The sequence below is a fragment of the Vanellus vanellus genome (genome assembly GCF_965231255.1).
Source record: "Vanellus vanellus genome assembly, chromosome: Z".
NCBI lineage: Eukaryota > Metazoa > Chordata > Aves > Charadriiformes > Charadriidae > Vanellus > Vanellus vanellus.
Window position 1 is genome coordinate 43,636,353 of NC_138908.1, and position 22,309 is coordinate 43,658,661.

At 41.9% G+C, this 22,309-nt stretch overlaps 1 protein-coding gene across 1 annotated transcript in view; it reads left to right on the forward strand.

Moving 5' to 3' along the window:
- The window catches only part of AGTPBP1 (ATP/GTP binding carboxypeptidase 1), a 67,518-nt gene that overhangs the window by 40,499 nt on the left and 4,710 nt on the right, over positions 1-22,309 (forward strand). Inside the window, exon 25 of the mRNA XM_082497113.1 lies at positions 1,414-1,574. Coding sequence (XP_082353239.1) covers positions 1,414-1,574 — 161 coding nt within the window. The remainder of the gene's footprint in view (positions 1-1,413; positions 1,575-22,309) is intronic.

Consider the following 22,309-nt stretch of genomic DNA (forward strand, 5'->3'; position numbering starts at 1 on the left):
GGGAGGCAGTCACAAAAGCCTTGCTGAAGTTGAGGTAGACAACATCCACTGTTCTTCCCTCATCCACCCAGCCAGTTGTGCTATCTAGAAGGCTATCACGTTGGTCAAGCATGATTTTCCCTTGGTGAATCCGTGTTGAGCGCTCCTCATAACCTTCTTTTCCTCTACATTCCTAGAGATGATATCCAGGATGAGCTGTTCCATCACCTTTCCAGGGATGGAGGTGAGGCTGACTGGCCTGTAGTTTCCCAGGTCATCCGTCTTGCCCTTTTGAAGACTGAAGTGACACTGGCTTTCCTCCAGTCCTCAGGCACCTCTCCTGTTCTTCATGACCTTTCAAAGATGATGGAGAGTGGCTTCACAATAACATCTGGCAGATCCCTCAGCACTCGTGGGTGCATCCCATCAGGGCCTGTGCATTTGTGGGTGTCAGGTTTGCCTAAATGATCTCTAACCTGATCCTCCTTGATCTTGATCTCCTTGAAAGTCTTTCTTTCTTGAGGTGCTCTCTCTTACCTCCAGGATCTGGGATTCCTGGGGGTCGGCCCTAGCAGTAAAAACTGAAGCAAACAAGGCATTCAGTAACTCTGCCTTTCTGCATCTTCCATCACCAGGGCACCTACCTCATTCAGCAGCAGGCCCACATTTTCCCTGGTCTTCCTTTTGCTACTGATGTACTTGAAGAAGCCCTTCTTGTTGTCCTGGACCTCCTAAATACTCTTTGCAGAGGAAAGTGCCTTGGTATATAATTTGATTTAGAAAACAGCTATGGCTTTTGATACTTTGTTTGTTGTTCTTAATTACTAAATGTGTGAATAAATGATTTCAGGATTAACACATGTAGCCTCTAACTTATAGGAGGAGAAGAGGTGTTTGTGTCAAGGAGTAACTTTGTTGCCTTAAGTAATCTTATTTTTGTGTCAGAACATAGCAATGAACTTGATCGCAGCTACAATGTGAATTCACTGTGTGTTTTCATTCTGCTAGAACCTCTGTTGACGAATCCTGTATTTGAAATCTTAGTATTTTAGATGCCTTTTATAAATCTTGTCTCAGGTTTTTAAAATCATTTATGCATATAAACATGGACATGATCTCTGACTCTCTTCCAGTGCCACTGGGTTAAGTCCTGTTAATATTGATGTGCTACAAGTGTAGACTAGTAAGCTCCAAAGAAATGTGGATGTGTCCAGAAATCTCTGCTCAGCTTTAGAGGAATCATGTAGTTATTCTGAGTTTTCTCTGGTACTCTTGCTAAGCATTTACTCTACAGTTCTTATTTGTTCTGTCTTTAGACCAGGGTAGTGTATTAAATAAAATAACACAATGTGTTTTAAATAGTAATTCTGCAGTATGTGTGGGTCCATCTGCACATACCTATTTTTTGTATTTTTAAATCTTATTTTAAATTAGGGATTGCAGATAGGGACAAGAGAACTGGAGGAGATGGGAGCAAAGTTCTGTGTTGGCTTACTGCGTTTGAAAAGAATGACCTCACCTTTGGAGTACAATCTGCCTTCTAGTCTGTTGGATATTGAAAATGAGCTGATTGAATCAAGCTGTAAAGTGACAAGGTAGGGCACATTTATTATATTTACTTTTTTTTTTTTCAGGAAAATTTGCAGTTTCTCAAGTAATACAAAGATTCTCTCAAAAACATTCTTCCATTCATCAAAAAACCCATGTTGATGTGTTGTGACTTGTGACATTAGTGTAACGTTAATCTGGATATACTAGAGACCTATTGTTTTAATTCAATTGCTTTAAACTTTTTAAGAAAACAATAATACAGAGTTAGGCTATATGTCACATTTGTTGCTGGGATAAACACTGGCAGTTTTAATGTCATTGAGAAGTTGTTATATGTAGTAAAACTCAATGTGTCTTATGTTTCAATTGTCTCTTTGAGAGCATTTTTTTTTTATTAAAAATATATTTAGACAGACTTAAAGTATGTGAGTTAAAGCACTGTGAGAACTGTTAAGTTTTTCTTCCAATTTTTTTTTTTCCTTTTTTCCCCCTCTGGTAGAGATATATAACAACACTTAATGAATTTAAAACGTGTGAAATAAGGTTTCGGTCACAAAAGAAATGTATTATATCTGCTCACTAGCTAGCTTATTAAATTGCCAATTCTTAAAGCTCTAGATAGGCTTGCAGAAGTATGCATACTATTGCATATTTCCCTTCGTGTAATTTATCACTGAAGTATCCACATGTACACAGTAATTGGGAATGCGCCGCAAATAAGTGATTTCAAATGTGCAAGCATCTTTTTTCTGAAAATCTGGTTAGAGATTAGATAAAGCAGAGCTCCCTACTTCAGAAAAGCATTCAATTAGAAAAGAGTAAGATTTACACACTATGATATGTTACAATTTGGCATACTTAGAGCTGAAAATGTTTTTATAGTGGCCTTGGCTCCAACTTAGCTGAAGGAACAGTGGAAACTTGGGGAAAAAATTACATTTACTACTGTTTTTGTGCACCTGAAAAAAGGAGATGCTTCAGACTAAGACTTTGATTAGGTGCTAGACTAACAAGCAGTTTGTCTGCAGATGATGCAAAACTAGGAGAGGCATGGGAGGGTATCTGTGGTACCCTGTGGCAGGGGGAGATGATGTTTAGTTCCAGCATTTAAACACTATCAGTACTGAAAAATACTGGAGCTTGTGTTCATGCTTATCACTTAAAGATAGTAATGAAAAGTGAAGTATAAGCTGAAAGATGGAAAGAACAATAGGAGTAACAATAGGAGAGTGTCTTAAGGAAGTGTTTAAAAGTATATGAAGAGTAGCTGTGACATACAGATATCTATCACTCCAGTGATGGCTTGATCCCTTAGTATCATCTGCTCACTAGTACAGCATTAGTGTGCTTGTAATGGCTGGATTTTACTGTTGAATCAAGTTTTGTGCTTGGGTAAGGCTGAGTTAGTGATTCCTGGAAGAGATAGGATAAGAACGCAGTTTTGGAGTAACCCACCCCCACCAGTGTGTAAGCCTCAATGAAGTGTAGGTAGGCTGACTGGGAGAGAGTCAAATGGCAGATGCTGAAAAAAGCAGAAAGTACTCTACAGCTGTTGGAATGGCATTAGCATGGTGTCTCCAGTGCAGGTAAAACATGGCATTTTAATCACAAAGAATGCCTTGCTGTTTGCTGTACTGATGTAACATTTATACCAAAACAATGGTAGCAGCAGAGAGCAGTGCTCAGCATTTGTAACACTACTGTTCAGTGTATTACTCTAAATTTTCATTTGATGTTGTATGAATTACTGTTAGCCTTGTAAGATGTAGTTTGAAAGTGTTAATAAAATATCAATATACTTAGTTTTGCAAGGGTAAAACCATATTCCGCTACTCCTGTAGTGTGGGGTTTTTTTTGGACGACAGGGAATAGGGATAAACTGCTGATGGTCTTGAACGCTTTTTCTTTTATTCCTTGCCTTGGTTGAAAAGTTGGCCATTAGACTGAATTAATGTAATTATCTGCTGTGCTCTAAAAAGTCTCTTGCTTGCCCATTTGTGTAGCACACTAGTTTAATGAGCAATACTACAGGGAGATTAGCACAGCAAATTTGCTTCCACTGCTGTTATGCCAGGGGCTGAGATAATTGATCATCAGGTAACTGTGGAAAGCAGCTCTCTTGTCCTAAGCTTCTGGATTAACAAAACACAGATTCAGTGAGTTTTGTCTCGTGGACAGGGGTTAGCCTAAGAAGAAAAAAATGGAATAGCTTATGCATTGTTTTATTTATTTATTTATGTGTTGCTAGGTACTGTGGATACCTATCATCTGAAGGTAATCTGTTTAGGATTCTTCTTAGATAGATGAGGAGCTTACTGTCTGATAGACACTTCAGTTGTTCTTTGGGGTGAGATGTAGATGTTGGCAAAAGAGACCAAAACTTGAGAAATGAAAAATGTTAACTGCTAAGGAAGCTTGATAAAAGCACCCCAGATAGATAAATATATTCCTTGAAATAAAGCTGGGGAGCAAAGGGCAATGTTTTATACTGTAAAGCTCTTGAGAGAAATCACCAGATGGAATTCCACCTTTATGATAGAGGAAGTCTTGCTACAGCAAATAAAATTGTTTTGATTACAGTTTTCCTCACAAAGCCTTTATCAAAATGAGAACTACAAGATGGAAAAAGAGGAAAGAACATGACAGCTGCTTTCAAATACAAGAAGACAGATGGAAAGACCCTCTTCTCTCTAGGGCAGACGGGACCAGGAGTAATAGCCTTAAATTACAAGGAAAGTCAGTCTACACTTTAGGTAAAAATTCCATATGGCAAGCAGAAATGAAGTTCTGGAATTGTCATCTGGGGAAGTTGCAGTCTCCACAGGACATTACAAGTAGTATAGACAGGCTTCAACCTCGAATGGCAGTGGGAACAGCTGAATTAGTCTTAATGCACAGAGGTATGCAAAGGGGCTGTGGGAAGCTTCTTTACTAAGTATTGTGCTTAAAATAAATTACTTATTTATAAATAATAAATAGTTAAGAGTCACTTTGATTTCTTCTTTAAAGTATTGCTTTACAGCATTCTCTCAAGCATTTGTATGTAATCAAGGAAGTGCCTGTGTGGGACCATATGGGAAAAAAACAGACCCTTTCTGGGAAATAAGCATGCTGGGCTACCTCTTTGAAGTGCCTGGACGCTAATGCATGCAGCATCAGGAATAAATATAAGGTCTTAAAGATCTGTGTGCAGTTGCAGGGCTATGATATTGTTGGTATCATGGAGATGTGATGGAGTGGTGCGGTGGAGGGATACAGGCTTACTAAGGACAGGCTGGGAAGACAAAGAGGAGGAGTTCTCCTTTATGTGAGAGAGCAGCTGGAATGCATGGAGGTTTGCTGGGGATGAATGATGAGCCAACCAAGAGCTTATGGGTGAGGATTAAAGAGCAAATCACTCTGTGTGACATGGTAGTAGATGTCTGCTGTAGGGCTGCCTGACCAGGAGGAACAAATGGATCAGGCCTTCTACAGACAGCTAGAAGCAGCCTCATGTTTGCAAGCCCTGGTCCTCGTGGGGAACTTCAACCACCCCAATATCTGTTGTAGGAACAACACAGTGGGGCATAAGCGATCCAGGAGCTTTCTGGAGAGCATTGATGATAACTTCCGGACCCAAGTGATACAAGAACCAACAAGGAGATGTGCTCTGCTGGATCTGGTACTCACGAACAAGGATGTGCTGGTTTGGATATAAACATTGAAGGGAGCCTTGACTGCAGTGACCATGAGATAGAGTTCAGGTTCCCAAGAAGAGGGAGCAGATCAAAAAAGGCAAGATCACAAGCCTGGACTTGAGGAGAGCACGCTTTGGTCTCTTCAGGTATCTGCTTGGAAGAGTTCCGTAGAATAAGACCCTGGAGGGAAGAAGGGACCAAGAAAGCTGGTGAATATTCAAAGACCACATCCCCAAGAGCAAGAGCTCAAGAGCAGTCCATTCTCATGAGCAGAAACTTAAGCAAAAAGGAAGGTAGCTTGCATGGATGAAAAGAAGATATATAGAAGGTGGAAGCAGACAGGTAATCTGGGAGGAATACAAGGGCACTGTCTGAACATGCAGAGACATGATTAAGAAAGATAAATTCCACCTGGAGTTGAATCTGCTGAGGTGCTGAATGCCTTCTTCAGCTAAGTCTTTACTAGCAAGACTAGCTTTCAGGAACCTAAGGACCCAGAGGCAGGGGAAATTCTGGAGCAAGGAAGACTTACCCCTGGTGGAAGAGGAACATGTTGGAGGGTACTTAAGCAAACTGGACTTACGTAAGTCTATAGGTCCTGATGAGATGCATCCACAAGTGTTAAGGGAGTTGGCTGATGTCACCGTGAGCAACTCAATCTTTGAATGATCATGGTGATTGGGACAGGTGCCTGAAGACTGGAGGAAAGCAAATATCATTCCTATCTTCAAGAAGAGCAAGAAGAGGACCCAGGGAACTACAGGCTAGTCAGCCTCACCTTGATCCCTGGGAAGCTGGTGAAACAACTAATCCTGGAAAGCATTTCCAGCCACATGAAGGAGGAGATCGTGAGTAGTCAACACAGATTCACTAAGGGAAGTCACTCTTCACTGTTGTGGTTTGGCTTCAGCCAGCAACAAAGAACCCGTGGCTGCTTGCTTAACCCCCGCAGCTGCGGGGGGAAATCAGAAGAAAAAGGCAAAACTCATGGGTTGAGATAAAGGCAGTTTAACAGAACAGCAAAGGAAAGAAGAAAACAGCAGTACTGATAGAGGAATTTACAAACACAATTACGGTACCACTGCTCACCTACTGGACCGGGAAGCCCTAGTGTGGCGACTTCCTACTTCCTCCCCTGGCCAGCTCCCCCCTATAGACTGGGCCTGGCTCACATGGTATGGAATACCAGTGTTCCGGGGCCAGATCCTTGGGGAAATTAACCCTAACCCCCTCAGAATCAGGACATTGACCAACCTGAAAACCTTTTACAGTGAAATGACTGGCTTGGTAGATGTGGGGAATGAAGTGAATATTGTCTGCCTTGACTTCAGTAAGGTTTTTGACACTGTCTGCCATAGAATCTTTCCAGAGAAGCTGATGAAGTGTGGGCTAGATAGGCAGACAGTGAGGTGAAAAATTGGGTGAACAACTGGGCCCATAGGGTGATTATCAGAAGCAGAAAGTCTAGTTGGAGGCCAGTAACTAGTGGGTGTACTCCAGGGCGCAGTACTGGGTCCACTCTTGTTTAACATCTGCATTAATGTTCTGGACAATGGGGCAGCGTGTCCCAACTGCAGGTTTCCAGATGACACTGGACTAGGAGTGTTTTCACCCAGAGGGACCATGACAGGCGGTAGAAATGGGCTGACAGGAAGCTCATGAAGTTTGGCAACAATTGTGAAGTCCTGTACCTGTGGAGGAACAAATCCATGCACCAGTACATCCTGGGGGCTGACCATCTGGATAGCAGCTTTGCAGAAAAGGCCATGGAGGTCATAGTGAACACCAAGTTGAACATAAGCCATCAATGTGCCCTGGCTGCAGAAGGCTATGGTATCCTGGTCTTCATTAGGAGTGTAGGCAAAAGGTCAAAGGATGTGTTTCTTCCTCTCTCCTCACCACTGGTGAAGCCAGACCTGGACTACTGTTTCCAGCTCTAGGTTCCCCAGTACAAGAGAGACATGGTCATACTGGAGAGAGTCCAGTCAGGGGCCCTTAAGATGATGAAGGGACTGAAGCATCTCCCATAGGAGGAAAGGCTGGGAGAGCAGGGACTGTTAGTCTGGAGAAGGCAGCTCAGGGGGCATTCTATCAAGTTCTATATATACCTGAAGGGAGGCTGTAAAGAAGGTAGACCCAGGCTCTTTCCAGTGGTGTCTGATGTCAAGCTAAGAGGCAATGAGCACAAACTATAGAGGAAATTCCATTTAAGCATTATATGTATAATGCTTTATACATATATATATATATATATACACATATATATATACACACACACTTGTTGTGAGGGTGCTCAAACACTGGAACAAGTTTCCCATGGGGGACATAGAGTCCTTATCACTGAAGGTGTTCAAAAGCTTTCTGGATGCGGTCCTTGGCAACCTGCTGTAGGTGGCCCTACTAGAGCAGGGGTGTTGGACAAGATGACCTCCAGAGGTCCCTTTCAACCCCAGCCATTCTGTGGTTCTGTGAAAAGGGGGAAATGTCTTTATGTCTGTCCTCAAAAGACACTGAGTGCTGGTGCTTTGGGCAGCTTCAAATTGGGAGTGCTAATTTATGTTATTAGAATACAGGGTTCTAAAATCACAGTCCAGTTGTATTTCTCTCCCTCAGAACTTTCACAGCCAAGCTCCTGATCCCTTGGCGCTTCTGCCATATAATCTTTAATAATTTTGTAAATATTAATTCATCCATAAATACAGGCTGATTGTAAGGCTGTCTCACTTGACCACTTGACAACTATAGTAGATGGCCTCTAAACAATAGTCTTTCAGCAAGGGCATGTGTTTCTTTTTTGAGTTCCTTGTGTGCATTGATGCAGCATGTTGAACTTCAAAATCTAATACTGATGTGTTACACCTATTAATCAGACTTTACAATTTTTAAGTTTTACTTTTTTTTTCATTTGCAGCTGCAATTATATGTTAATGAGACTATATTATTTTTCCCCATCTTTAAGTGTTATATCAGTTATATCATTGCCAATTTTATTAGAACTAAGCTTCAATATAAACGTGTCTCTTTGAAATATTAAACCTCAGTTATGGCATTTTGAATCAAGATGTGGTTGTAAGTAATTAATTATCAGGGTGCCATTGAAAAACAGCCCTGGATTGCCACATAACTTTATATTAATAGCTGCCTCAGATACAGAATCTGTCTTTTATATTGTCTCTCTGGAGAAAGTTAGCATCCTGGTTCACAGGTAGTTAGTGGCTGTTCTTTGGAAAAAAAATTATGTGCCGGATTTCTCAGTTTGTTAATGTTGCTCATGATGGTGTGGCCTTAAACCAGCATCTGTTGAACTGAGGAATGTTATATGTGAGTCACTCGCCATAGTGTCTGCCCTAGAGGTAAAGACACATCAGAAACACTTTCGTATCAGGATGGGATAAAAAAGGGTGAGGAGTCATGTACCAGCCAGCCTTCTAACATACTGCTTTGCATGATGCACAAAAAATCCAGTTCTAAAGATATTTGAAGGAAGTGAATTAAAAAAGTAACTATAGTTCTTGACTTTCTTTCCGGGATAGTAGGGGGAGAAGCAATCGGTTATGCTTTACCACTCTGGTTAAGGTTTTAACTGATCTTCAAACTGTGACAATTAGGTGCACATGTGGTAAGGAAGTAGAAAACTGTCATCTGGATTGTTAGTGCTAGATTTTACCTTAAACCGAGGACAGGATTACTGCTTTCCAATATTTCCGAAACTTTCAGTAGATCGGCACATTTATTGAGAGAGATTTTCTCATTTCAGTGAAACTAAACTTTACTGTAAAGCTAATGGTTATGGTCCTGATTCTGGAGTAGGATTTCTGTAGTTTGTCTGTACACAAGTTGATCAGCTGCTTTGAAAGTATGTACAACCATAAACATAACCTTTTGGAGTTAATGGTTCTCTCATTTTAGACTTTTAAAGCACATTTTTTATGATGCGTATGAAAGTACCTCCAGTGAGTAAAAAGTTGATACTGCTTTCAGTTTGATAGCAAACTTGAGTAATGCTAGATGAGAAAAGGAACAAATGGGAAGGTGGTTGTTTTGATGTTATGAAACAAAGCAAATCCTGGAGAGAGTGATATGAATAGACACGCATAGCTTGAACTTCCTTCTCCAACTAAAATACTTCATTAATCCAGCTAGTTCTAGAAAAACTATTATGTACCAAAATTAATTGCATGTAAAGTACAACGATGCTGGGGGCAGGAGGAAAACTGCCTCCGACTTGATTTACATTTTGTTGGTGGGAGCAAGGAGCACAGGGACTGTTTTATACTGAATTTTCTGAAAGCACTAGTAAAAGACTTACTACTGCAAAAACACAATGTAGTTGGCTCGGCACATGTGAGCATAGATGAAAAATAACATGAGACTCATAATAAGGTTAATATTATTGAGACTGTACATGGAAATGTGTATAATCCTATTGTGTGAGGAAGGTAACTGGTACTCAGGAACTTCAAAAATGAGGAAGGTTCAGTCTCCATCCCAAAAGACCAGGTCATGAAAATCACAGAATTAATTCTACTGCAAGACAAAATTTTAAGTTGGAGAGAGAACATTAAATAACTTCATTAAATGTTTTGAAACTGAACCTCTGTATTGAAAAAAATACTTTCCCCTAATCATGGCCTTTGGGTGTTACACAGCTACAGAGGGTGAAAGATAATAATCAAATGCTTCTGCACTAAAGAAATTAAGGCAGTGGAAAAAAAGCAGATTCTGTGCATTGCTAAGTGAACACTGAGACCTTCATTGGAGAAATCTGTTAACAACTGTTCAGATTTTTCTAATGTCTGATGGCTTTGTTTCTTAAATTTATTAAATGTAAATCTACTCTAATAACACTAAAATAGAAAAATACGTAGCATAAAGTGAGAAAATAGGTACCTTGCTCTCAGAGTTCACTTAGCAATATTGTATATCTGTGTGGGAATCTGTGATAGAAAATGTAAATGCGTAAATTCCAACTTATTTAAAATGTGATGTTACGTCTGGAATATGTTGTGTATTTGTACCTGACTCTCTATATGTTCTGACCCCATGTTGAAAGTGATTTGATAATCATAACTGTTTATACAGAGAATTATGTCATTGAATTAAGTGGAAATGCTTTTTGTTTGAAAAGTGGAAGTGTAACCAGAGACTTAACAGGGAATGTTTTTCAGAGAAAAGGGCAAACTGTACTGCTGTCTGTGTCACAACTGGAGTATTGACCTAGTATCACACTGTGTCTTTTTTCAAGTGAGGATTTTCTTAAACTTTACGTGTAACCACAGCAGCCTTAAGTACAGTCACTGATTTGTCTGTACCTGCTGACGCATCATCAAACAGATTTGTTTCAGAAAAGTTACCTAAGGAATCATCTCTAATTAAAAACATTGAAAAATATTTAAGTACATAATACTTAGCCTGGCAAAATGTTCCTCTAGTAAATCTAGAACATGTCTAGATATTTATTTTCTTTTTAAATTATAATTCTAGTATCCTTCAGGCCCATCTCTATGCATGATAATCGGAATTTGAATCTTTTATTTTGATAGCTCTGCTGTGTGCCATATAAGCGATGTATGTACATCATTTTTGCATAAGCAAGAAACTATAATGTTGTTCACAGTACGTCCACTATTAGCTATAAAAGTGCCTTATAATCGTTTATATTTGCACATTATCTTCTTTCATTCTTTGCTTGTCGTGGTTTGGCCTCAGCCAGCAACAGAGAACCACGCAGCCGCTCACTCGACTCCCACAGCCGTGAGAAAAATCAGCAGAAAAGGGCAAAACTCGTGGGTTGAAATATTATAATTTAACAGAACAGACAAAGGGAAGAAGAACGAAAAACAATAACACCGGTAAAGGAATATAAGAGCGCGATTACAGTACCGCAGCGAAGAGAAGGGCACCGACCAGACCCCCACCGCCGCAGCCCGCCCCCGAGTGGCGACTGACTGCCGCTCCCCGGCTAGCTCCTTTTATAGCGGGACATGGGTCACGTGGTATGGAATACTTGCCTCCCCTGCCGGCTTCTTGAGGAAATTAACCCCATCCTTGCCGGAACCAGAACATTATCCACCCCTTATTCCATACCATCTATGTCATGCCTAGATCTTTCAGTTCCCATAGTCTATGAGCCATCCCTTAAAAATGTCCATTAAGCTCACATAGTCCGTGACAGTAGGCTCCAGCGGTGAGAACAGTCTCTCAGGGCACATAAGATGATGTGTAGTGATGAAGTGTTGGGTGCTGTATTTGAAGCTCGTGACTGGGGAACCCAATGCAGTGCATGCTCACCGTCCACAGGTTAAAGATGTCAATCTCAAGGAGATTGCTGGGTGCCAGCTGCTGAGGCTGGTGTACCTGATGCAGTCCATGCTCACAGTCCGCAGATTGAAGATGTTGATCTTAAGGAAAATTGCTGGGCGCCAGATACTGAGATCAGTTCTTATTACATCATCACGCACTTTACTCAGTCTCATCAAAGTCCATCTGTCATTGATTTGGGTGATTCTTCTGTAGTACCATTGATAGCAATGATAATGATAACATACACCAGCAAGGTTATTTAACATCATAAAATTATTCATTGGCTATTCTCACCAAAATCAAATCCCCATGAGGTACACATTGGACCTCCCCATCCTCTCACATCACCCACTAAGTGCACCTGGGTCCTTGTGCAAAAGCAATCCCACGGATGGGTTTGCCTTTGCCTGAGGCAGGGCTAACCCAGACTGCCTTCCCTAACATATTCTTCATATGCACTACAGGGACTTTATCCCCTTCTACTGTACGTGGAAGTTCTGATTGGGCAGGGCCAGCTCGACTGGCAGATCCTGTAGTGTTAACTAACCAGGTGGCTTTTGCCAAATGGGTATCCCAATGCTTGAAGGTCCCACTCCCCATGGCTCTCAGGGTAGTCTTTAGCAGTCCATTATATCGTTCTATCTTACCCGAGGCTGGTGTGTGGAATACCCACACACCAGCTAGGAGGAATGTGATATACCCACTCAATGCCATGCTCTTTGGCCCAGGTGTCTATGAGGCTGTTTCGGAAATGAGTCTCTTTGTCCGACTCAGTTCTTTCTGGGGTGCCACGTTGCCATAAGATTTGCTTTTCAAGGCCCAGGATAGTGTTACAGGCAGTGGCATGGGGCACAGGGTATGTCTCCAGCCATCCAGTGGTTGCTTCCACCATTGTGAGCACGTGGCGCTTGCCTTGGCGAGTTTGTGGGAGTGTGATATAATCAATCTGCCAGGCCTCCCCATATTTATATTTTAGCCATCGTCCTCCGTACCAAAGAGGCTTTAACCGCTTGGCTTGCTTAATGGCAGCACACGTTTCACATTCGTGGATAACCTGTGCAATAGTGTCCGTGGTCAAGTCCGCCCATCTATATATCGCATCTCTTCCTTGATGGCCTGAGGCATCGTGGGCCCACCGAGCTATGAATAGTTCACCCTTATGTTGCCAGTCCAGATCCACCTCAGCCACTTCAATTTTAGCAGCCTGATCTACCTGCTGGTTGTTTTGATGTTCCTCAGTGGCCCGATTCTTGGGGATGTGGGCATCTACATGACGTACTTTCACAACCAGATTCTCAATCCGGGCAGCAATATCTTGCCACAGTTCAGCAGCCCAGATGGGCTTACCTCTGTGTTGCCAGTTGTTCTGCTTCCACTGCTGTAACCACCCCCGCAGAGCATTTGCCACCATCCATGAATCAGTATAAAAGTAAAGTACCGGCCATTTCTCTCACTCAGCAATGTCCAAAGCCAGCTGGATGGCTTTTACCTCTGCAAACTGACTCAACTCACCTTGTCCTTCGGTGGCTTCTGCAACTCGTGTTGGACTCCACACAGCAGCCTTCCACTTTCGATGCTTTCCCACAATACGGCAGGGCCCATCAGTGAACAGGGCATGTTTCTTCTCATTTTCTGGCAGTTCATTATATGGTGGGGCCTCTTCTGCACGCATCACCTCTTCCTCTAGTGATATTCCGAAATCTTTGCCTTCTGGCCAGTCCATGATCACTTCCAGTATTCCTGGACGACTGGGGTTTCCCATTCGAGTTCACTGTGTGATCAGTGCAATCCACTTACTCCACGTAGCATCAGTTGCATGATGTGTGGCAGGGACCCTTTCTTTGAACATCCAGCCCAGCACTGGCAGTCGAGGTGCTAGGAGGAGCTGTGCTTCAGTGCCAACCACCTCCAAAGCAGCTCAAACCCCCTCGTATGCTGCTAATATCTCTTTTTCTGTTGGGGTATAGCGGGCTTCGGATCCTCTGTATCCCCGACTCCAGAACCCCAGGGGTCAAACTCGAGTCTCCCCTGGTGCTTTTTGCCAGAGGCTCCAGGTAGGGCCATTCTCCCCGGCTGCAGTGTAGAGCACATTTTTAACGTCTTGTCCTGCCCTGACTGGCCCCAGCGCTACTGCATGAACTATTTCCTGCTTAATTTGTTCGAAAGCTTGTCGTTGCTCAGGACCCCACTTAAAATCATTCTTTTTCCGCGTCACTTGATATAGAGGGCTCACAATCAAACTGTAATTTGGAATATGCATCCTCTAAAAACCCACAACACCTAAGAAAGCTTGTGTTTCCTTTTTACTAGTCGGTGGGGACATAGCTGCTATTTTGTTGATCACATCCATTGGGATCTGACGGCATCCATCTTGCCATTTTATTCCTAAAAATTGGATCTCCTGTGCAGGTCCCTTAACCTTACTTCGTTTTATGGCAAAGCCAGCTTTCAGAAGGATTTGAACTATTTTATTCCCTTTCTCAAAAACTTCTGCTGTGTCTCCCCATACAATGATGTCATCAATGTACTGCAAATGTTCTGGAGCTTCACCCTGTTCCAGTGTGGTCTGGATTAGTCCATGACAAATGGTGGGGCTGTGTTTCCACCCCTGGGGCAGTCGATTCCAGGTGTACTGGATGCCCTTCCAAGTGAAAGCAAACTGTGGCCTGCACTCTGCCGCCAAAGGGATTGAGAAGAATGCATTGGCGATATCAATCGTTGCATACCACTTGGCTGCCTTCGACTCCAGTTCGTATTGAAGCTCTAGCATGTCTGGCACGGCAGCGCTCGGCGGTGGTGTGACTTCATTCAGGCCACGATAATCCACTGTTAACCTCCACTCTCCATTAGATTTTCGCACTGGCCGTATGGGACTATTAAAGGGTGAGCAAGTCTTGCTAATCACTCCTTGAGTCTCTAGTTGATGAATCAACTTATGGATGGGAATCACAGAGTCTCGGTTAGTGTGATATTGCCGTTGATGCACCGTTGTGGTAGCAATAGGCACCTGGTGTTCTTTGACCCTCAACAACCCTACCACAGAGGGGTCCTCTGAGAGACCAGGCAAGGTGGATAACTGTTCAATTTCCTCTGTCTCCAAGGCAGCTATGCCAAAAGCCCACCGGTATCCTTTTGGGTCCTTGAAGTATCCTCTCCTGAGATAGTCTATGCCAAGGATGCATGGAGCCTCTGGGCCAGTCACAATGGGATGCTTTTGCCACTCATTTCCAGTTAGGCTTACTTCAGCTTCCAGTACAGTCAACTCTTGGGATCCCCCTGTCACTCCAGAAATACAAATGGGTTCTTCTGCTCTGTAATTTGATGGTATTAAGGTGCATTGTGCACTGTCCACCAGAGCCTTATACTCCTGTGGCTCAGATGTGCCAGGCCATTGAAACCACACAGTCCAATAAACCCGGTTGTCCCTTTCCCCCACCTGGCTGGAGGCAGGGCCCCTCTAATCCTGATCATAGTATACATTACTCACTTGTTGCAAAAATGATTTGGAAGTCCCTTCAAGAGGATCGGAGGTAAGATCAGGCCTTCCATTCTGTCTGGGGAACTGTCTGCTGGAAACAGGAGCTGCACTTTTCCTGGAGGGATCCCCTTTTGTGATTGTTCTTCCTTGCAGCTCATGTACCCGTGTCCGTAGGGTTGAGGTAGGTTGTCCATCCCACCTCCTCATGTCCTCTCCGTGGTCACGCAGGTAAAACCACAGGGTGCCTCGTGGTGTGTACTCCCTATACTCTCCCTCTTGAGTAGGGAAACACCTGCTCCTAATAGCTGAGATGCTGGCCTGTACAGGTGGGGAGTAGGACATACTCTCTTCAAGTTGCTGGACCTTCTGGGACAGTTTCTCCACAGCTGAAACGAGGGGGGAAGATAGGCTTTCTTCATATTGACGGAGTCATCCAGCCACCTCATCCACTGTTGGTCCCTCTTCACCTCTCCATTCCATCACTGCCAAGGAGTTGGCATATGACAATGGTGCGCTCTGTACAAACTTCTGCCATATGGGCCTTGTGTACTGGACTTCATCAGGATCTGCGGGTAACTGCGCGTTATCTGGGTTGAAGTAAATCATCTCTCGTATGGCTAATTCCCTTAGGTATTGGATACCTTTTTCCATGGTGGTCCACTTGCTTGGACGACATACAACATCTTCACTGAAAGGATACCTTTCCCTTACACCTGCCAGGAGTCACCTCCAGAGGCTGAGGGCTTGTGTCTTTTTCCCAATTGCCTCGTCAATGCCCGCCTCCCTAGACAGGGATCCCAGCTGCTTAGCTTCCCTGCCCTCTAATTCCAAGCTACTGGCCCCGTTATCCCAGCATCGGAGCAGCCAGGTGACAATGTGCTCACCAGGAAGTCGACTGAAATCTTTTCGCATATCTCGCAGCTCACTCAGGGATAGGGATCGGGTGATTATCTCTGGTTCTGTCTCTTCCTCCTGTTCCTTTGATGGCCCTGGTTCATCATCATCCTTTACTACACGAACTGATTTCTTGGTGTATTTCTTCTTCTGTATAGGAGCAACTGATACTGGCACAGGTTGGTTGTCTGGTTCAGCCGCATTGCCTGCCACCGGGGTTGGAGTAGCCACATTGCCTGCTGGTCTGGCTTTCCCCTCTTTCCCCTGAGGGTCCTGCATAGTACTGAGCAGTGTTTGGTAGATACTGGCCAGGGCCCAACACAGTGCCATAAGTTGTGCCTCTCTGGAATAGCCACAGCATTTTCCTTTCTAATATTCTATTACTTTATCAGGGTCCTTTAGTTGTTCAAGGGTGAAGTCCCAAGCCATTGGAGGTGAGATGTTCTCTAGATACCTTAAACAGCTGTTTTACCCTAAACAAGACTTGAAAAACATTCAGGAGACATAGCAATAGGAACATGCTGGTTTGAGCATCCCAAGGATATTCAAAATTCTCAAGAGGTGTTATACCTGGCCCAGAGGAGAAAATGAAGGCAAAAGAGGTGGGGAAAGTATCTCCCCCTGTTTCCCCCCTTAGATTGGGTGTGATTATTGATAACTTCTGAGAGACGGGAACCACGGTATGGACAGGACAACAATACTGCATAGAAACCCCAACAAAGCCATTTGAATAGTGATGTTACCATATCATAAGCTGATATTGCACAGGACAGCAAAATTATAGTCCTGATCCCTCTCCCTGAGATAACAAACAGCATCACAGGGAGTACATACAGCATATAAGAATTTACATAACACAGCCATGTAAACAAACAAAGCAACATTGTAACTGGCAACTATTTAACTAATAGGAGAAATGCATATAAGAAACCCGTTTTAACAATCTCTGGTCAGATCTGTCGTTATTGCAACCCTTCGAGCCCCACGTTGGGCGCCACAAAGGACTGTCGTGGTTTGGCCTCAGCCAGCAACAGAGAACCACGCAGCCGCTCGCTCGACTCCCACAGCCGTGGGAAAAATCAGCAGAAAAGGGCAAAACTCGTGGGTTGAAATATTATAATTTAACAGAACAGACAAAGGGAAGAAGAAAGAAAAACAATAACACCGGTAAAAGAATATAAGAGCGCGATTACAGTACCGCAGCGAAGAGAAGGGCACCGACCGGACCCCCACCACCACAGCCCGCCCCCGAGTGGCGACTGACTGCCGCTCCCCGGCTAGCTCCTTTTATAGCGGGGCATGGGTCACGTGGTATGGAATACTTGCCTCCCCTGCCGGCTCCTTGGGGAAATTAACCCCATCCTTGCCGGAACCAGGACATTGCTAAAGGGATTAATACTGCCATAAGTGGAATTAAGAGATGGTATAATTTTTGTTTCTGGAAGCTCAGAAGCTGAGTTCTGACATATACCTTAGGCCGTCAGACTTTTTCCCTCAAGTACTTGGAGAAGTCTGTCTGGAGCAGAGCAATTTTATTGTGATTCCCAACAAATATGCCCATATGACAACTGGGCCAGATATCCTTGGGGTCCAAGTTTCCTGTCTTTGGTAGCACTCACTGCATGTCTCAGCACAAAGTTCAATAACCTGTACTGTTTATCGATGATGATACTCGAGGGGGAAGTCTCATGTTACTTATTTTTAGGGACTGGCTTATATTCAGAACTGAAACACATACTGTAAAACAGGTTGTAGTTAAAGGTCAACTCTTTTATGGGATAATGGAGATACCATGTTCCTCTATTCTGGATATTATTTAAAATCAATTTTAATGAATTCTCTTGAATTCCACTTCATACTGTCTCAGGAAGTACTGGCCGAGGGCGTAGTAGATGAGTATTGATGATATCTTTCCTCCTCAAAAAAAAAAAGGATGAGGAATAGTCAGATTTTAACAGCCGAAGAGAAGTGTGGTTCAGCATGGATTTTTCCCCTGGTCTTTCATAGGTTTGGTTTTTTTTGGGGGGTGGGTTCTGTTTAAGCAGTATTTTTCTATGATCACTGAACCAATTTCCAAGGCTATGCTGTACTTCCCTTGTACAGTGAAAAGGAGGACTGGACACTACCTCAAGATGTTGCAGTTCATTCAGATTCCATAATCTTAATTTTTCTTGTTGTCTTGAGAGTCATTCCCAAAAGTTTTGCTGGAAGGCTACAGCTAATTTACATAGATATGACAAGTACCAGCTCCTAGTTACACCTCTGATAAGGCCCAGCAAACTCTTGAGCTCTCCTTTTCCCACTTCTCAGTCTGATGATAATGAAGTGCAGAGAAGCCTGTGGCTGGTATTTCTGGGTACTCTTACAGCTGAAGCACAGGCGAGTTGCGTTCTCTAGCTGTAGGAGACCTACTGTTTGGTAGTTCGCTTGGCGGGGTTTTCATTCTTTCTGGCCCCTGCCCCCCTCCCTCCCCAAAGGAAGGATCTGGCTAGTTTTCTGTGCAGCAGAAGTCCCTTTTGTTCTAATTAACAGGAAATAGATTTTCATTTAATTGTTTTCTGTTTCTTAGTGCTTTAAAAATATCCAGGTTTTTATTAACAGCTCTTGAAACCTGTATGCTAAATCGGTGAAATTTGTTGTCCATTTGTCCTTTGATTCAATCCTTGTATCCAAAGTGCTGAAGTTTGTGTTTCTTATGGTTCTAGACAAGATTAAAAATATCTATCAGCTGAGCCATCTATTTATTCACTTGAGTGCTGGAAATACACAACGAGCCTCTATTGAGTAAAATTTAGAAAGCTAATTTCTATTCCTCTTCAGAGGCAGTCATGGGTCAGAAGATAGTCATGCAGTTCCTTGCTTTATATGCCCAGACTTCCATTACCGTTATTCTATTATAATAAAAAGTACTGCTTATACTTTCCTCATACTTACATGATTGGCGGCTCTTTTCTTACCATTAGAGATAAATGAGAGGCTACCTACAGAAAATGAAGGTAAAAAAATTCATTAATAAGTATAAAAGAGAGTATCTTTTTCACAGTTGTAATGTCCCTTTAATGTTAGAGTAGAGCAGTGAATCAGATTGTAGTTATTTCCTTTATAGTTTGGATGCTGTGGTGTTACTTTTTACAAAAACACAATTTTAATGCTTTAGAGGATAAGCAGACAAGTTTAAACATTCAACTCTAAAAGCACAGAAGCACTGCTTTTATTTTTTGCAAATGATTTTGAGGTTTTCTCAAATTCTTTTTGGTTTTACTGGTTATACTTAAAACGACCAAGTAATGTTAATATGATAAAATATACCTCCAGTATGTCATTACACATAGGCTTAGTTTCCATGAGTTCATTTTGAACCATGGCTGAAACATATTTGACTGGAGAAAAATAAAGCAATAAGTAGATTTATTTCCTTCTGGCAGTGCACTTTAACATTTTAAGTGATGAATTAAACACTTTATTTTTCTTTAATTATTTCAAACCCATTTGCCAATGTTTTCCCCCCAGTTCCAAATGGAAAAGATTAGACTAAATGTAATACTGATCTTGTAGTAAGAAATATGGTTGTTATGCTGACAGGTTTGATGGGGTCTGTATGCAATGAAACAAAAACATATGACTGCAGTCATAACTGCTAGGACTTACTGGAATTATCCTTTGCGCAATAACTTGACCTCTTTTTGGAAATTCTAGTCGTTTCATTGATTGTTTCGGGGCTTATTGGTGTGTTCTAGAACATGGTGTATTTTTGTTTGTTGATTTGATTTAATTATAGCAGAGAAGCAGACTGAGCTTTTGGGACCCAGCATGTCTAGAAAATGGTAGGAAAAGTAGACTGCCAAAAGGCGCTGTGGGAAAGAAAAAACCTGATGCAAAATCCATTTCCTGCACTTAGTCTTACACTTGAGAGAAGTTCAGACTGGTGGGGCAAGGAGTGAAGGGTACATGGAGTGGAACTGTGTCCAAGATCTTCCTGCAAAGGGTCTTTCTCTAGGCTGCCGGAAAGAAACTGGATCTGTCCTACTTCATTTCCCTCCCCCTTAATAACTCTTAAACTTTGCCCAGACATTTGCATACTTCTAATCTCCTTCACCTGGGAGTAAAAGTTTTTTCCTTCCCACTTTCCTCCAGTGTTTGAGCTTTTCTTGGCATTTCTTCCAGTACTTTAGGAGTACAATTTAGTTAAAAAGAAAGTCATCTTATGCTGCAGTTTTTGTCCCATCTGTCCCTTTCAGAAGGTTGGAAGAAAAATCTGTCAAAGATGAGACCCAGAATTTCACTGGTGTGCCTGGTGGCAGTGCCCATGCACCAGGACACTCCTCTGGCCTAAGTGAAAGTGATTACTTTTAATTCTGTGTAGTCTGTAGTATTAGAGTAGTGTTTGTCTTCTCAAGGGCAAAATAAGGAAACAAACTAGTAAGGAGGGGGGGTGGAGGAAAAAAGAATACCATTTTTCAAGCTTTTCTTCCACTCCTGGTGGTATAATCCAAATATTAGTGTGGACTACAGTAAACGATTGTTGCATCCAAATAATTTAGTCCATTTTTGAATTTCACAAAATGTATTTTAGGGTGACAGCACAAAGAAAGTGTTGAGATTACTTTTTATTAAGCTGCAGAGTGAAATTTTGTAACTCTGTGTCATAGTTTGGTCCGGACTGGCCAGTGAAATGAAGGACAGATGCTCTCCCCCACCGCTCCCCGAAGGGGGAGGAGGAAGAAAGAGAAGGAGACTTATGACTTTAGAAAAGAGATGGAATTAAAATATTAATAAAATAATAAAAAGGAAATAATGAAAGATACACAATATATACAAAACCGGGTCAAGCTCCCAGGAGTTCAGTTAGTTAGAAGAGGCTTAGCTGCACAGTAAAATTACTGAACAGAAAATTGGTTCTGTTTTACCTCAAACCAGGAGACTCCGGAAGTGAGGATATTTAAAAACAAAACTTAAATGGGATTTGGATACACAGCTTCTTGTGGCTTAGAAAAAAGTTGGACATGTTGTTCTCCTCTTTAACCTCGGAAATTCCTTTGAGGGAATTTTCACTACTTGTGAAAAATAGGTGAAGAGCTCCTGAAGGGGACAGCACGTGTAGTTGCTTGTGTGACGCTGCCTACTGTAGCAGCATTGCTGATCCCTGGAAGAGAATATAGACCCTAAAGGGAAATTAAAAGGAAAAGTATGGAGAAATGATTCCTTTGTGATACTTCCTGACTTTCTTTCGCCTCTAAATTTTTCCCTCCCCTGGTAATGCAGTTTTAAAAGGAATCATTAGTTCTTCAGATTTTTCTCTCCTTCCTTTCCCAACTCCCCAAGTAGCTGCAAGTCTGCATAGTTTGGCAGGGAATATTTCTTAATTTTTTTCTTCCAAAGTTTTAAAATGTATACACTTCCTCTGTAGTCTCAGAAAACCGCTGATCTCCGTGGGGTTGAAATTGGTAATGGTTGTGTCTGGCTTGTGGATTAATTTTCCTGTAATTGAGTCATAATGAAAAATCCAAGTATATCTTTTGAGGGACAAACACAATTTTAGTTTGAAAAAATATACCGTGTTTGTGAATAAGTTTATTTTCTAATATGTTTGGAGCATTAATGTAAATAAGAAAAAAACATAGTAAGGTGTTGTCATTAAAAAAAAAAAGTAAATATGTTTTAGAAAAAAGTTGTATTCATTCCTAAATTTAGTGTATTCAATGGCAGGTGATGTAGAAATACTGTTTTTTAAATGAAGGGGATATTCTTAAAGTTCTTCATAAACCTGAAGACCGCAGTATTGTGTCAGGTATATTAATCAATAGTTTAGAAGTTCATCTTTTTACCCATAAAATTCTGTTTAAGTAAAATATGCAAAACTTAGTTTTTCATATAGTATTCTCTTTTATCTGTTGTAACTTCAAAGCAAATACACAGATTATGCCATCCCTTACACTACAGAACTGTAGTTCTGTGATAAACAACCTCTCCTAACCTGAGAAAAATAATGGTTTCCTTTTAAAAGGAAAAGCGGGAGGTGTAGGGGTAGAGGAAGACGGATTATTGAGCAAGTTAATTAGAAACAGCCCAAGGGAAAAGTTAGGAAATTAAAACCCATAGAATCAGCATGATGGCAGCTAAAAATATATTGTTACAAGATATGCTGAGGGTGGGGAGCGGCAGGGAGGCAAATAAAGAATTTGATTAAACAGCAAGAAATTTTTTCAGGTGTTTTGGTTTCTACATTTTTTGTGATCCAGCCTCAGTAAAAAAGTGGAGTAATAATTACACTTTGCAGATTCATGCTAACCTTTAGAGTAAAGATTGCTGGAAAGTTAAATATCCAAGGTTAACATTTGCTTCATCAGAAGAAAACATGCCATGGGAAAGCAAATATATGTGAGTGGTATGTGAAGCAGGTTTTTCCTTTCCAGGTAGAAAGGACTGG